The sequence below is a fragment of the Primulina tabacum genome, chromosome 14 (assembly GCF_025594145.1).
Source record: "Primulina tabacum isolate GXHZ01 chromosome 14, ASM2559414v2, whole genome shotgun sequence".
Classification (NCBI taxonomy): Eukaryota; Viridiplantae; Streptophyta; class Magnoliopsida; order Lamiales; family Gesneriaceae; genus Primulina; species Primulina tabacum.
Window position 1 is genome coordinate 30,755,555 of NC_134563.1, and position 17,103 is coordinate 30,772,657.

At 35.1% G+C, this 17,103-nt stretch overlaps 2 protein-coding genes across 6 annotated transcripts; one reads left to right on the plus strand and one right to left on the minus strand.

The window, feature by feature from the left end:
• Positions 1 to 1,958: 1,958 nt before the first annotated feature.
• LOC142523936 (uncharacterized) lies at positions 1,959 to 2,654 on the plus strand. The gene has a single exon (XM_075627668.1). The coding sequence runs from the start codon at positions 1,959 to 1,961 to the stop codon at positions 2,652 to 2,654; it is 696 nt and encodes a 231-aa protein (XP_075483783.1).
• Positions 2,655 to 6,947: 4,293 nt separating this feature from the next.
• LOC142524423 (uncharacterized) lies at positions 6,948 to 10,157 on the minus strand. Of its 5 annotated transcripts, none has more exons than XM_075628412.1 (4): positions 9,850 to 10,147; positions 8,802 to 8,894; positions 8,395 to 8,486; positions 6,948 to 7,676 (listed from the first exon to the last, which is right to left on the minus strand). In XM_075628412.1, exons 2-4 carry the CDS (start codon positions 8,829 to 8,831, stop codon positions 7,268 to 7,270), a joined length of 531 nt encoding a protein of 176 aa, XP_075484527.1. In that variant the 5' UTR covers positions 8,832 to 8,894; positions 9,850 to 10,147; the 3' UTR covers positions 6,948 to 7,267. The 5 variants fall into 5 exon arrangements, with proteins under 5 accessions (XP_075484527.1, XP_075484525.1, XP_075484524.1 ...); XM_075628410.1 differs by having other exon boundaries at positions 8,337 to 8,486; positions 9,850 to 9,895; XM_075628409.1 differs by lacking the exon at positions 8,802 to 8,894 and having other exon boundaries at positions 8,337 to 8,486; positions 9,850 to 10,157.
• Between the last annotated feature and the right edge of the window lie 6,946 nt (positions 10,158 to 17,103).

Sequence of the window (17,103 nt, forward strand, 5' to 3'; positions counted from 1 at the left end):
CTAGAAGTATTAGCACTAGTATTATAAAAAAATTTGAAAAAACTAACAATATTCTTCCAAAATAACAAATATAAGTTGAGAAATGCTTTTGTGTCGTGTGTGTTTCATTAAAACATCTATATGCAAACAATATTTTTGAATGTTCCAAGAATTATCAATCCAATAACATGTAATACTCATATGTGAACAACTTTGCCAAAACTCACTCCAAATATCGGAACACAAATAAACTTTATTATTTAAACTAACGAATTCTTTAATTTTTTATAAATGATTAATTTTTTAAGTATGCGTTTGTGAGTATTTTGTGGAATACGTCTAATAGAAATATTTGTACATGTTGAAAGCCGATTTTAAAAGATAATTTATCAATAATAACTAAAAAATCGTTGCTCAACCGCAAAAAATTTAGCCATTTTTCTCTAAATTTAGATTCGTCAAATTTAAAAGGTTGAGAATCATTATCCGATTGAGAAGAGAATGTCATAATTTGAGTTTGAGAACGATCAATGCCAATTTCCACCGGATGATTTTTCTTCACGTGCCACATCAAAGTTCCATAACCACCTCATTGTTGAAATTTGTAAGTTTTTGAATAATATTTGCATTTGGCTTGCATATCATCGGAGGGAAGCTTCATCTTTTCGAAATGTTTGATGAAGATATTGGATGTCGGGGGAGGCACCGCTCGAATTTTACTTTTAGACTTCGTCGGATTGCTCATACTTTTCTTGACTCTGATGATGATGTGTTTGTTGAGCCTCTTGTTCACATTCTTGATGTTCATCACTTGAAAAATCAAGATCATAACCATCGATATTGAAAGAAGGAAAACTGCAATATTCGAACTCAGGTGGCATGATGCTCTTTCCCTTTCCTTTGTCACCCCTACGACTTGATCCGGATCCGGTCATTTGTATAAATATGAAATTGAAGTAATTATAAAAATAAATCAACAAGTGAAAATAAATCAATAATCGAGACTTGATATTTTCATAATCAAGAAACAATTGAGAATTAGAGATTTAAAAAAATTGTGTGAAAAATATAAAGCGTGTTTGGAGGAATTATAAAAAAAATCGTGTAACGATCGACACGTCAGTTCGGGTTCTGGCCGACTTGGCTGGTCGATCGTTGCAAAATGACCACGAATCATGGTCTTTGATTTCAAACGATTTTTTTTTTAAAAAAAGAAAAAAGAACAGCCAACCTGGCGGGTCATCTTCAACATTCACTTGATCAATCGATCTTGGTCGTTCATTTAAAATATAAAAAAATTTGGCTGAACCGCCGGGTTCGATGGCTTTTACACTCGTAAACCATAACAAGACCATATTAGGGCTTGTTCCGATCACTGTTCTAGGTCAAACCCGATACAACGAACTGGTTCCCGTTCAGGTGCAGGTTTGACCCAACCTTTGGTCAGGTCTACGTAATATGAGCAAAGATGCTAGCACAAGGATTTATAAAAAAAAAAAAAAGGATTCTACCATTTTGGTCAATGAAATGTTAACAAAAATATTGTACCCACACATTATGTCTAACGGTCAAATTTTAATTTAAATATGTGGACCTAATATATTTTTAAGGATCTTGTTAGTATATGGGCTGTACCACGGCCCATATACTAAAGTTAGGATCCAGCCCAAATTGGTGAACCGCTATTTTGGTATTACGTACTTTAGCTCTTTGTGAACACGTTTCCTTTCTCGTATTTTAAATCCATGTACAGAACATTCCAATTCAATTGAATTGATCAATTCTTTCCCAATAGCGGTTATCAGTTTAACATGGTATCAGAGCGAGTACGGGATTCCTGATCGTGATCTTCACCACTGATTCCCTGTCCCCAGCTCAAGCTCACAGCTGAATTTGTGATCTATCGGTTGAAATCGATGAGTATTTCTTCTTCTCCTTGTAAATTCGAGTGATTTTCTTTACTCCGGGCAGCTGTGTTTATGGCAAACAACACGAATTTCAATGATCCATTGTTCTTGCACCCGTCGGATGCTCCAGGTATGACTATCGTTACTGAGCAGTTAACAGGGGTAGAAAATTATGGCGTATGGAGCCGCGCTATGCTGATAGCACTCCGAGCCAAAAATAAAATAGCACTTATTGATGGTACGTGTAAACGTCCAGCTACAGGGCATGTTACATTACATCAGTGGGAAAGATGTAATGCATTGGTATTATCATGGATCATGAATTCGGTTTCAAAAGATATATTTGGAGGAATTGTGTATTCCAGCGATGCTTCTACGGTTTGGTCAGATTTAAAAGATCAATTCGATAAAATTAATGGCTCCAGGATCTTTTCTCTTCACCGAGAGCTTGGAAGATTGACTCAAGGCAATAACACAATCTCGATGTATTTTTGTAAATTGAAACAGCTGTGGGATGAGTATAGTTCTTTGGTGACTCTACCATCATGTGAATGTGCTGCGGCACGAAAGTACGTTGAGCATGATCAACAGCAACGTTTATTGCAATTTTTGATGGGGCTTAATGATAGTTATATGCATGTTCGAAGTCAAATTTTGATGATGGTGCCTCTGCCAACAGTTGTTCAGGCCTTTTCCTTGCTATCTCAAGAAGAATCTCATCGCTTGCTATCTTCAGTTGAGCACCCTGCTGCAGTTTTCTACTCATGACAGGGGCAGGGTGATGAGTGAAGGAGAGATGTGCTGACGTGTGACCACTGTGGGTTGAATGGTCATGTTAAAGCCCACAGCTTCAAATTGGTAGGATATCCGCCAGGACACAGATTATATAAACCACAGCAAGGGAAAGAAAATTTTAGGCATCCTAATCGAGATTTTTACAGGCCCAAACTTGGTGCTATGGCTCACAATGTGACTGGAAATGATAATGAATCAACACCACAAGCCACTGCAGGGGCTACAGCTAGTTTTACACCAGCTCAATATGCTGAAATACTAAAGTTGCTAGGAAGTACTACCTTGCATTCTTCAAACACTAATGTTGTCAATAATCTTCCATCATCGAGCACCAATGTTGCTAACATGGCTGGGCATGTCACTGAAGAAACTCAAGCAGATTGGATCATCGATATAGGGGCTAACGAGCATATGACTGGTAATTACTCCCTTACATGGTGCTACGTCTTTGTGTGCTTCCCCTAGTTCCGTGAGGTTGCCAAATGGTGATCAACTCCTCGTTAGTGATAAAGGATCTGTGGCCATTTCAGAAAACATTCTTGTTCACGATGTGCTATTTGTTCCTAACTTTCGATACAACCTCTTCTCTGTTTCCAAGTTCACTAAATCCTATAATTGTTGTGTTACATTTCATCCCAATTGTTGCACATTTCAGGACCGCACAAGTGGGAGGATAATTTGGACTGGTAAAGAGCGCCATGGACTTTATTACTTGTCTACAGCATTGTCCCTGCCTTCTTCCATCCACCATAATACACCACAGTGTAACACTTTCATTTCTTGTACTTCTGTGAGTAGTGACTTGTGGCATCAAAGACTAGGACATATGTCTTTATCTAGAATGCATTTTTTACCTTTTCTGTCAAAGCAATTACATTTGTCTCACTGTGGGATTTGTCCTAAGTCGAAACAAACATGGTTGAGTTTTCCTAAAGCAAGTTTGTCTAAGTCGCTTGGTTTGTTCGAATTAGTCCATATGGACATTTGGGCCCTTTTAGAACCCCAACCTATAATGGAGAAAAGTATTTCCTCACAATTGTGGATGATTTTTCTCGAGGGACATGGATTTATCTTATGCAGTCTAAGATGGACATTCTTCGGCTCTTAAGCCAGTTTGTTGCTATGGTTACCATCCAATTTTTGTCCAAAATCAAAACAATTTGGACGGATAATGCTTCTGATTTCTTTAAGCATGAATGTAGTTCATTGTTTATGTCACTTGGGATTGTGCACCAAAGCTCATGTCCATATACTCCTCAACAAAATGGGGTAGTTGAAAGAAAACACCGCCATATACTTGACTTACTCGAGCTTTATTTTTCCAATCATCCATTCCTCTTCGTTTTTGGGGAGATTGTGTTCTCACCGCGGTGTACCTTATAAACCGCACTCCCAGCCCACTTATTACCAATAAAACTCCTTTTGAAGTCATTTTTGGCAAGCCCCCTTCTTATGATTTTTTAAGGGTGTTTGGTTGCCTATGTTATGCAACGCCTCTACATGTCAATCACAAATTCTCACCTCGAGCTAAGGCTTGTGTATTCTTAGGATATTCTGTCCTTCAAAAGGGTTATAAGGTTATGGACCTTGACACCAAAAGATTTTTTGTTTCCAGAGATGTTGTGTTTCATGAATCTTGTTTTCCATTTGCCACAAACTTACCGCCCAGCTCTATTTTCCCTGAGTCTAGCCCGATTACTGATTATCCTCCACTAGAAGACCTCAACTTGTCTGATATTACCACCCCAGCTGATACATCTCCTCCTTCCTTGCGGAGATCATCTCGGTTTACTAAGCCCCCGACTTGGACAAAGGATTTTTCTTGTCCCTCTTTGTCTCAAGTCCACACCACTTTCTGTACATACCCCATTTCCAACCATATCAGTTACTCTCAATTTCCCCGTCCTATCAAAGTTTTCTCACAAAAATTTCTTCTACCACCGAGCCACGTTCTTACCACGAGGCAATCTCAGATCCTAGGTGGAAGCATGCAATGGATTTAGAACTCACAGCTCTTGACTCTACTCATACATGGGATGTAGTTGATTTACCTCCTTATGCCAAGCCTATCGGGTGTCGTTGGGTGTATAATTTGAAATTCTTACCTAATGGGAAAGTTGAGAAATTTAAAGCACGTCTTGTTGCAAAAGGCTATACACAACAAGCCGGAGTTGACTTCCATGACACATTCTCTCCTGCAGCTAAGATCACCACCATCCATTGTTTTTTGAGTACAGCCGCTGTCCGTGGTTGGAATTTGTTTCAAATGGATGTTGCCAATGCTTTTCTTCAAGGCGATTTGGATGAAGAGATTTTTATGCACCTTCCTCTTGGATATCATGTTCAAGGGAAGAATCGGGTTTGCCGCCTTCGCAAGTCACTCTATGGGTTGAAACAGGCCTCCCGCCAATGGAACCAAAAATTTGCTGCTGTCATGATTGAAGCTGGTTTCACACAGTCGCACCATGATCACTCCTTGTTCATCCATCACGATGATCAAGTTACCACTCTTTTAGTGGTCTATGTCGATGATATCGTCATTACTGGTAGTAGCACAGACGCCATTACTGCTTTGAAGAAATTTTTACATTCTAAGCTTGAGCTTCGGGACCTTGGACCATTGAAATATTTCCTGGGCATTGAAATAGCACGCTCAACCGCTGGGATTTTTTTGAATCAGCGTCAGTATGCCTTGGATCTCATTGCTACAGCTGGCATTCTTGGAGCTAAACCATTTGATACCCCTGCTGAACAACATCTGAAACTCACTTCTCATGAGTTTGATCTTTTGTTCACTTCTCCATCACTCCCTGCCTCGGATGGCATTCTCGCTGATCCCGACGCCTATAAGCGCTTAGTTGGGAGACTGATTTATCTAACCATTACCAGGCCCGACATCTGCTATGTTGTTCAACGATTGAGCCAATTTATGCATTCCCCCAAACGTTCTCATATGGACGCTGCTATCCGCGTTGTCAAGTATCTCAAAGGCTCTCCTGGTATGGGCATTCTTTTGTCCGCTAACAGTTCATTACACTTGTCTGCCTATTGTGACTCGGATTGGGCTTCTTATCCCATGTCTCATCGATCACTTACTGGTTTTTGCATTAAAATGGGTGATTCCCTGGTGTCATGGCGTACAAAGAAGCAAAGTGTCGTTTCCAGATCCTCGGCTGAGGCGGAATATAGAGCCATGGCCACTACCGCATGTGAGATCATTTGGATACAAGGCTTGCTCACTGATATGGGCGTGCAGTTCTCTGGTCCTACTATATTATACTGTGATAACAATGCTGCTATGCACATTGCCGCTAATTCAATGTTCCATGAACGCACCAAACATATTGACATCGATTGTCACCTCGTCCGCGACAAGATCAAATCTGGGTGCTTTCAAACGTCATATGTAGCTTCTTCGCAGCAACTCGCAGATATCTTCACCAAAGGCTTGAGTGCCGATCAACATCATTTTCTCTTATCCAAGCTTGGTGTCCACAACTTATTCCAAGCTTGAAGGGGGGGTGTTAGTATATGGGCTGTGGTACAGCCCATATACTAAAGTTAGGATCCAGCCCAAATTGGTGAATCGCTATTTTGGTTTTACGTCTTTAGCTCTTTGTGAACACGTTTCTTTTCTCGTATTATAAATCCATGTACAGAACATTCCAATTCAATTGAGTTGATCAATTCTTTCCCAATAGCGGTTATCAGTTTAACAGATCTTACATGTCTAAATCAATTTTAGAACTTCTAATTTAGTATTGATATTATGCCCCTTATGATAGCTTGAACTCTACCCTTTTGGAGATTTTACTGTCACATGAACAATAAGTCGATCTTATCGTCAGATGAACAAGCCATCACAGGTGTACCACAATAAGTGTAAATATTAATCGATATAAATTATTCAGTAAAAAATAAATAAATAAATCGATATAAATTCTAATCCCATCTTATCCAGGTTCCAACTCCGGAATGAACTAGATTTCACTAACATAATATCTGTTTCTATCATTATTTTTTAGAATGACATTTTAATATGAAATAAAAATTGATCCTATGTTTAATTTAAGATTAAAAAACAATATTTATTTTAGCATAGTACTGCAAAGAATAATAAGTTAATTTCACATAATACCTCTTGTTGTGACGAAATAATTGAAGGCCTTAAAAATTTTTTTGTTATTTTTAAATGATTATCCTTTGTGTTTACAAGAATTTCAGTGAAGAAGAAAAACACAGTCAAAAGAATCTAACTTCAAATGATAATCCAAATATAAAAGAGTAAATGTTTCTGGATAATTGGATTGAGATTTTGGGCATAAATGCGGCAACACAAGAAAACAATGTATCGCAAACATATAAAAACGCCTTTTCATCAAAATAGAAAGCCTATAAGATGCAAAAATGAACTCATGCCATCGTCCTCTTTAGCAGTATATCGAAGCCAAGAACTCTACATTCACAAAACGTTCATATCCGGGGCAGAAATCAAGTTTTACATGTATTCTAGTCAATGAAAGTTCGAAAAATGATCCCAGAAGAGAAGACGGAACCAACCGAAACAATGAACAAGTAATTACCAATTACCCGCCTTCTTGTTTTTCTTCGTTCAAAGGAAGCAACGATTTGAACCACTGCTTCCAAGGGGCATCTTCTTGTTGCTCAAGCCACGAAAGAAAGCAGCTATCCAATAAACAGAAAAAATTGACGTAAAGGAGTTGATAGCGAACAGGAATGAATCGAAAATTGGCAACTTGAACAATTGGCCAGATGCCTCCCTCTAAAATCAAGGCTGGGAGAAAGTCTCTCTTAACATCTTCTTTGACCTGAGTGGCACTTTTACCCGTAGAAAAGCCCATGTAAGTGAAAAACAGGAGTAAATCCAAGGGCCCAAAGATTATGCCATCAACTGCTACTTTTGTGCCGACAAAACGGAAGGAATTGGGCCGTAGTTGTAGCCTTAATCTAATGAAACGGTCCAGCCCTTCATACCTGAATGGAAGAAGGATTGAGATCCGTACAGCCTGTGCGTGTGTAATGACGGGAATCAAAGATTACTTGAAGTCTAAAGCACCATCCGTTTCTAATCCATGACATAATGTTTAGTGGGCTAAAACTTTATTAATCTTACTTTTAAACAATAGATACACGATGAAAAGTGAACAGAACACAACAAAGGATTTACATCATTTGACTGTGAATGCACACATCCCCGACACAATTCAGCCTTGAAGAAATAAATCCATGATATAATGCTCAGAGGGCATTCTAACCTAATTATAATTAATCTGATTTCAATTTTTTTAATTAATCTGATTTAAATTTTTTTTTGGATTTCTACAGCATTCAGTGTTCATGAAGTTTCTAACAGTGATATTTTCAACAACATTAGTAAATGGTTATTATTACATCATGAGAATTTCCACAGATGGATAATATCAAATAATGAACCATTGTTTCGTTACTGTGACCTCGTCTTAGAAATTACTGAGTGAGAATATGTCAAAATCTCCTTTTTGTCAATTTCAATCTGGTCATCAAGAACATGAGCAAAGTCACAGAAAATTACCTAGTTACCTACTTGTCCATTTTCAAATTTAAACATGTGATGTAACTCAAAACCAAAAGCTTTCATATTTAATTTAGTAGGACCTCTGAGTATAGAAAACGAGGGTTTGCCTCTCAAAATCATAACTCAATAGAAAACTACCAGAAATGCCCAACTGGACCAACAAATCCAAGCCCAAACAAGCTCGTAGTAGCGACTCTTCTCCAATTGATCTTAAATTCTTTATCTTCATCCTGCAGAGGAAACAATGGTATCACTATTCAGTGATGTGAAAATGAAGATGTTAAGCTTCTTAGAGTAACAGATATCCAAATTGCCAAAGCTGTGTATGACTATCAGACGTGTGAGCAGGAAGAAGAAAAAAATGTTCATTTCATGCTCATTTTGGCAGGCTTCACGCACACGAGGGGTTGGTGACCGTTCAATTTTCAACAAGTATTAGAAACACCAGGGAAAAGGAATAAAGAATGCTAGCGCAAAATTTTGTTATATCTGATGCATAAAGGATAAAAGCACAATCTGATTCCTAAAACCAAAAGTAAACTTACCATTGTGAGACTGGTCATATCTTTCTCCATCTTTTATGAAAACACATAAACATGATAACTCTAATCATTCATAGATAAAAGCTCTGCCCACGACTGCAGAAAGCATCATGAGTTTGTTCCATCCAAAGGAAAAAACACATATACATAAGTATATAAACAGCACGGCTTAAAGAAAGCTAAACGACATCTTGCATAAACATTCTTCAAGATTGGAAGAAAATACGTAGTAGGTTAAAGATTTTTTTTGATAGGAAGTAGTAGGTTAAAGATAAACATGAGGACTTTGTTTTCCTTTCAACAACTCAGTAAAATCAATTCAAAGTATAAGAGGGACACTCATGTTGAAGATTCATGTCAATTCGGGAAAAATAGACCAAATACCAGTTGACAATCAACAAGATATGGCGCGCAAAGAAAGTCTTCCTCCTCACTAAAGAATGATTAAACCATTAATATCTTATCCTCCTTCCAGTATTAACATCTCACTTCCCCGCCAGAAAAGTTTACATTTAGGATTCTTGAGAGATCCTGAGCGTATTGAGACCGAACACTTAATAACTATGCATACCCACATATTATAACATTTGACTTCACATAGTCTGTGAAAAAAACATGCAACATGTATACAAAGAATATAGACCCATAGCAGATGTAACAAGTTAATGTCTTTGATTACTCATTTTCTGGAGATGTTTAATGCCCTTTGAACAATAAAACCACATCAAGACAGACAAATAAGGGTTTTCAGTTACCAGCATTTTGTTCAACAAAATACAGCAAACATCTACAAAAAATTCCCACCCCGTACACTCGAAGCACACACAACGCATATTTCCTTCTAATAACACACAAAACATAGTCCTATAACTTGAGAAAAGAAACGCAAGTACAAACAGATAAAAAAAAATACCCATTCCATCAAACACGAACAGTAAACAAAATTAGGCGCAACCCATTGCGCCCACCTCAGAAAAATCAAATTAGAAAATAAAAAACCATACGAAAACAGAGCCATTAAAAATGATAAAAAAAAAAAAAACCCCCTCACATAATTTCTTCTGGAAGTGGATTGAGTGACGGTTTGAGCAGCAATATCACCAACTCCCCAAATCAAGCCGGAGCTAATCACCTGGGTCTTAACTGGGTGCGTCGCCAAGCAATTCTGGTACGATTTCCACAGCCTCAACATATCACAAACATAAGAAGAAGAAAAAAAGAAGAACTCAAATGAAGAGAATGGAATGCGGGGAGAAAGCAAGTGGTTTAGGTTGAATTTGCGTGGGCAAATTATTGTTTAGTGATGTTTTGACAATTGGATGAATTTTTATTCACCTAATTTCTCCATTCCTCCTTTGTCTCTTTCTTCTATTGATTATCATTATTATTTTAATCTAATCACAACGCCAAGTAATCAATTTGAAGCGAATTTTTGAGTTACAAGTTTGACAACAATAATTAGTTTCTTTCTTGCCAAGTAATCAATTCATCCGTGACATATATCGCACTTGAAATACAACGATAAGTTAAAATCTTGATCTTCTTGATAATGGCGTCAACATCCGGCTTTTCGTTTTTAAAAATCGCCCTATTCCTCTTGTTCCAAACATGATATATCGTAGCTGCAAGTGTCATACATATCATCTTTTTAATCGTTGAGTTGCCTCGGTAAACACCTCGAAAGACTTTGAGGACAACCGTTGCTGATCCCATACCTTTCTTCATGCCCAACCAATCTAGAATACCATCCCATATCTTTTTCGAAACCCTGCATCTGAAGTAAATGTGGTCGTTGGACTCCTGTGCATCACTACACAGCACAGACATTCTGAATTTAATTCTCATTCACAATCTTCTCAAAGCAATGATAATAGTAGGCGAAAGATAGTTAAAGAATCACACTCTATAAATACACCATCAGAGGGCATAATAAAGACATAATTTTTACACACAATTACATGCACAAAAATTCACAAAACCTTCATTTATTGTCGCAACAAGTCTCGGCCACTTCACAATTTTTGGTTAAAAATTCAGCCATCATTGTTTTTCCATCGTCATGCTTCTGCCACTGCACCGGCTCTGGATTCTGAAAAATCGGACGTCGCGGTCTCAACGCACAAATCTCTTGCGATTTCTAGTCAATCCAAGCGAAGAATGCATTCTCTGATCGTGGACCGGATTTGACGATCAATCCGAAGGAGATCCGTTTGTAGGGATTTACAAGAATGACTACCTCCGCTTGAAAATCAGAATAGTTTGCAGCCAGCATTATATATGCGCATATATAACAATCTTTACGCTCTATGAATGATTTAAACACATGACACACAAGGACTGTTTCGAATGTCGAAACAAAATTTTTAAACTTTTTTTGCTCCTTGAGTGCTAGAAAACGATGCCCAACATTGAGCTCATCAAGAACTCATTTTTGTTTTATAGATGTTTGCTTCCAAATTTTACTGTTTACAAATTTATATCACACTTTAAGGATTTGTATGTGGTCATTTTGTTGAAACGATGTGCAACAGAATTTCGTCGTTTGAGGAATTTGTTTGAAATGAAATAAATTACAAAATATCATAATTTTTATAAAAATATTATAATTATTGACTAATAAATTATATATGAATACAAAGAGTAAGATATTTATTTTCACAATATAATTTTTAACTAAATAGATTTTTTTATAGAAAAAAATTAATCAATAAAATAATTTAGAAAATAAAAATGTGTTATCTAATAAATTTAATTTTTTGTATTTTCTTATCAGGTTAGTATCAGAATCACTTATTTACCAAAAATTATACCTTGAACAAAATTCACTTTTGGCGTTATCGGATCGTCGATCGAGGTTATAATGAGTTCGGAATCATTTATTTAACGAATTGAGATTAATTTGCTGATTAAACGAAGATATTAGTAGTGGTGACTACTAATATGTACAAATTCTCATTACATGTTCTAGAGAAGTATAAAGTTAAATTAAATTATGGGTTAATTATATAGATTAAATAATGATTATTTAATTTAATTGATATATTTATGCATGTATTAAAAGTGCATATATATATACACACACACACACATATTTTATATATGTATATATGGTATTAGTATATCTTATATTATCAGAAGTTGATAAATACATTATACATTAATAATATGAAAATTCTAATATAATGAAATAATAGAGTTCTGGTGGGACAAAGATAGAGCATTTTTGTAGGAAAAGAACTCTTGATGGGATCAAGAATCACACTCTATAAATATACCATTAGAGGGCATAATAAAGACATAATTTTTGCGCACAATTACATGCACAAAAATTCACAAAACCTTCCCTTCATTGTCACAACAAGTCTCGGCCATTTCACAATTTTTGGTTGAAAAATTCAGCCATCATTGTTTTTCCATCGTCGTGCTTCTGCCACTGCACCGGCTCTGGATTCTGAAAAATCGGACGTCGCGGTCTCAACGCACAAATCTCTTGCGATTTCTAGTCAATCCAAGCGAATAATGCATTCTCTGATCGTGGACCGGATTTGACGATCAATCCGAAGGAGATCCGTTTGTAGGGATTTACTAAGAATGACTACCTCCGCTTGAAAATCAGAATAGTTTGCAGCCAGCATTATATATGCGCATATATAACAATCTTTACGCTCTATGAATGATTTAAACACATGACACACAAGGACTGTTTCGAATGTCGAAACAAAATTTTTAAACTTTTTTTGCTCCTTGGGTGCTAGAAAACGATGCCCAACATTGAGCTCATCAAGAATTCATTTTTGTTTTATAGATGTTTGCTTCCAAATTTTACTGTTTACAAATTTATATCACACTTTAAGGATTTGTATGTGGTCATTTTGTTGAAACAATGTGCAACAGAATTTCGTCGTTTGAGGAATTTATTTGAAATGAAATAAATTACAAAATATCATAATTTTTATAAAAATATTAGTAAATTATATATGAATACAAAGAGTAAGATATTTATTTTCACAATATGATTTTTAAGTAAATAGATTTTTTTGTAGAAAAAAATTAATCAATAAAATAATTTAGAAAATAAAAATGTATTATCTAATAAATTTAATTTTTGTATTTTCTTAGCAAGCTAGTATTAGAATCATTTATTTACCAAACATTCTGAACTCGAATTTCACTTTTAGCTTCGAAAACTATGCACTTCTGGTTTTATCTATGTAAAATTTTAAAAAATTTAATCATGCATAATCCTTTTCAAAAAATCCCTTGCTCTACAAATGATATTATGCATATAGACAGGTGTTTGTGCATGTATCTATACTATTTTATTAAATTTGAGACACTTAGAGTAACTAACTTTGGTGTCATAGTCTGTTTTAATAATTATATATATTAATAAAATGTTAAAATTTTAATGCAAGTAATATGTACTTTAGCAGATAGAGTCTTTGTTTTTTTGGGTTTATGTTATATGTTCAATTCTTATTGTGGTCATTTTTTTATTCTTTTATTTTTCAATTTATTTTTTAATTTATATATCAAAATTACGGTGTAGTCCATCATTATTTATTATAATTATATTTTGATTTTGTCTAGTACACCGACGCATGCGTTGCGTGTTTATATAATATTTTTTATAATTCATTTGATTTATATTTAAATGAGTGGTGATGAAATCCAATAAATATACTTTTTTGTGTAGCAACAAAATCCAGTTATTTACATGGTAAAAATAAAAATAAAGAGACGTGGAAACTCACCCTTTATTTCCTCTCTCCAAAGAAATAGCACGTATATTTATAATATTTAGAAAATAATTTTATAGATATGTATCGTTGAAATATGCCATCTGGTCAACTGATTTCATATTTCAGAACTCTAGGAATAAAAAGTCATTATTTTAAAGTAAAAATAATCTTAAATGGAAAGTAAAAATAATCTTAAATGGAAAAGAATCATTCAAAACGAAGACCCACGAACATGATTCGACCAATTCTCGGACGAAGATCAATGTCAATGGATCCAACTAGTGAAATAGGACTAGTCGGTTCTTTTCTTTTAAAATTTAAAAGTTTGCACATATATTATGTTGGTAGGATTTCTCTGGAACATATTCAGTAGATCTGCTACTTGAAAACAACAAGATTAATAAAATTATGTTAGCAAATTTTAAGTCGAGCAAGAGAGAACCATTTGTCCTTAAGTTCTCGTACATACTGCTCAAGGGATACGACAATCGTCTCCCAAGATATAACGATTTCCAACTTGTGATAGTAGCATTACAAATCACAAATTTTATAACCAGAAATGTAGCAAACTCCCTTTGAGAAGAAAGAAGAGGAAAAGTTCGAAATGAATGCAAGTATTCTTCTTATTATTTGATTATCTCAAATGTAATGTTATTTCTGAAAAGTATATCTTAATTTATTAAGATGAATTAGTATTTAAGTCACAATTCTCAAAATTGTGACTAAAAGACAATGTTGAACAATACAATCACTTTTATATGTAAATAAAAGGCAACAGATCACGAAATCTCGAAACTAGGGTTTCAGTCATGAATTCGCGTCAAGACGCACGGTGGCAAACTGAAATCGTGCTGCTAAGCACGTGGTGCTAGATTCATCTTCACTTTGGGTAGGAGGGGGCGTGGCTGTGCGGAATGGGGGTACGGCGTGCGAGCCTTGCTGCCTCAGTAGGTGGTTTGTGCTGGAGCGGGCGGCGGCACACTGGGAATGCACAAGTGCACAACTGGGCTATCTCTTGTGCTTGGTTGCTCGAGCTTAGTTCACGAAGTGCTCGCTTGAATTCCTTCAATTGTTTAAATATACTTGATGATTCATCTTCAATCACCATCAATCATTTAAAATCGACACAACAAAGCTTCTTGAAATTCTCTTGAAATATTAGCACATAATGTCTGGTCATATTCATATCATACTCGACTTCTTCAAAAAGATTTGTCTTCAAATCTTCACTACCTACAGAAAAACAGAGCAGTTAGTAACACAAATAATTATGTTATCCATATGTTCATCTTTCAATTCTAGCTTGTAGGCGCTATCCTTCACTTGCTCCATCAACTCTAAAAAACCCAACTTCATGGTGGTTGCCTTCGCCATGTCTTCATTAATTACACTAAATTATAAATAACAAATGAAATCAAATGATAATAATAAGACCTCATTAAGAACTAAGAAAATTAAGTTCCCCCCCTTTCTCAGGATTAATTAACCCCACAACATAATTCATACAACTGTACGACCTTTGCTTGCTAGAAATAATAAGAATTTCATGCAACATATAAGAATATAGCCTAGATTTTATTTTCCTATATGCAAATAATCGAGACAACAAAGCTTCTTGAAATTCTCTCCAAATATTAGAACGTAATGCCTGCTCAGATTCATATCAACAAGATAAGCAGAGGCGTCTAGGAGCCTCCCCAATTGCCTGAAAATTTCCATGCCGCACTCAGAGCCCATTTTGGGTGCTCCAGCCCCTCTTTTGGTACATGTTTTACTCCATTTTGTATGGTCGAGCTTTTTTCATATTTTTCTTTGCTTAATTTCTATTTATTAAGCTTAAAACATTCCAACATTTCCCCAGATTAATGAAATTATTGCATGAATGCATGTGATTTCGAAAGAGAACGAAAAATCTTCACATCAAAAAAATTAGATTTTTTGAATTTGAACCTTCCTTAATATAATAATATCGGATTTACTAGGTCACAAAGTGCATTCCCTACCATTTCTATTTGGTTTTATTGGTTAATCCGTTTTGGCCACATAACATGTCTTGGCTTCATAATTGTTTCGTGGAGGCGACCTTTCCTCATACTTACATAGGTGGTCTCTTTTTTAAGAGTATCATATCATATTTCGCCTTTTACAAGCAAAAGAACCATTAAAATTACAAAGCTTATTCTCACTACATTTGTAGGAACAACACTATTTGTCCAAGGAATATTTGTCCTAGGAATCCAACACAAGTCTTAGTAATTTAGTTTTACCAATGAACCAAGATTTTGGGATTTCCAATCAATAAGGTTGGTTTTTAATTATGCAAACTTAATTTTGTATATTTTAAACTCATTCATTTTGACAAGACATACAATTGAATTCTATTCAAGGTTTTTTTTATAACAGATCTGTAAAATTATCCTATGATTTCCCTCCATCAAAAATGAAAACATGACTGAAGATCAAGTTTAACATGATATTATTTCTTCGCCATATGTGTCCAGACTTACCATCATTCATTACGTTTTACGTCATATTTTAACATGATATTTCTACTTTAAATAAGACACATCCATACTTCGAGTTATTTATAGGACTTTATGACATTTTGACAACTGAAAATGAATTATATCATTCTTTTTGTTGTTTCTTTTTTAAGAATATAGTTGAATCGCTATATGGCTTCCCCCCTCCCCAATATTTGGGTAAGCATAAATTTATAATCATAACATTCATAAATTTTAATCCAGAGTATGATTCTTTATTTCAACCCCTATGTTTTCTTTATTCACGTTTCATTCTCTGTTCCCTGTTGTGGTGGAAGAAAAAAAATTGACACGTTTAGGGTTTTAACTTGCAACCAGGACAAAACTGACCAATTCACACTTATTCCCCCTTTAAATAATGTAGATCTAATGGTGAACAATATATTCCTCCATTACTTCAAATAATTTTTACTTGTTGGCTATGTTTATTTACAACATCATTCTTATGTTCATCATAAACCACTAAAGCTTATCTTTGATTTCACAAGTATGCATCTCACATCTTGTACAATAATTATCGAATATGATGAAATATTTTTTTCTCCTATTTAACGAGCCATATATTTTTTTCAACAAGTGGGTTGAGATCATTTATGCTTCAACGCATGTCCCATTTGATGATGTAAATTTTAGACCCATGATTCATTATTTTTTCAATTCATAGTCTAAATTTAAGATCTTGAGTCTCATTCTAATTTTATATTTCTTTAGCTTCAAGAATTTTCTTAAATCAATACATAAAGTATTGAATTCTTGAAACAAAAAACTACTTGAATGGACTTCCCTAGATTCATGTGTTTGACATAATCCTTGTGATTCATAATTTACAATCCTTGCAGTTTGCACAAAAATGATTATATTCCTAGTTCTTCAACAAAATGAATTCAAAAAAGCATCAAATTTAAGCATTTTAACAAAAAAAATCAATTAAAATTTCAAAACCAGATATCTGAAATTCGGGATTCACAACTCGTTGTATTAACACGAGACTGCATAATTTGAAGTTTTTCATGTTCATAG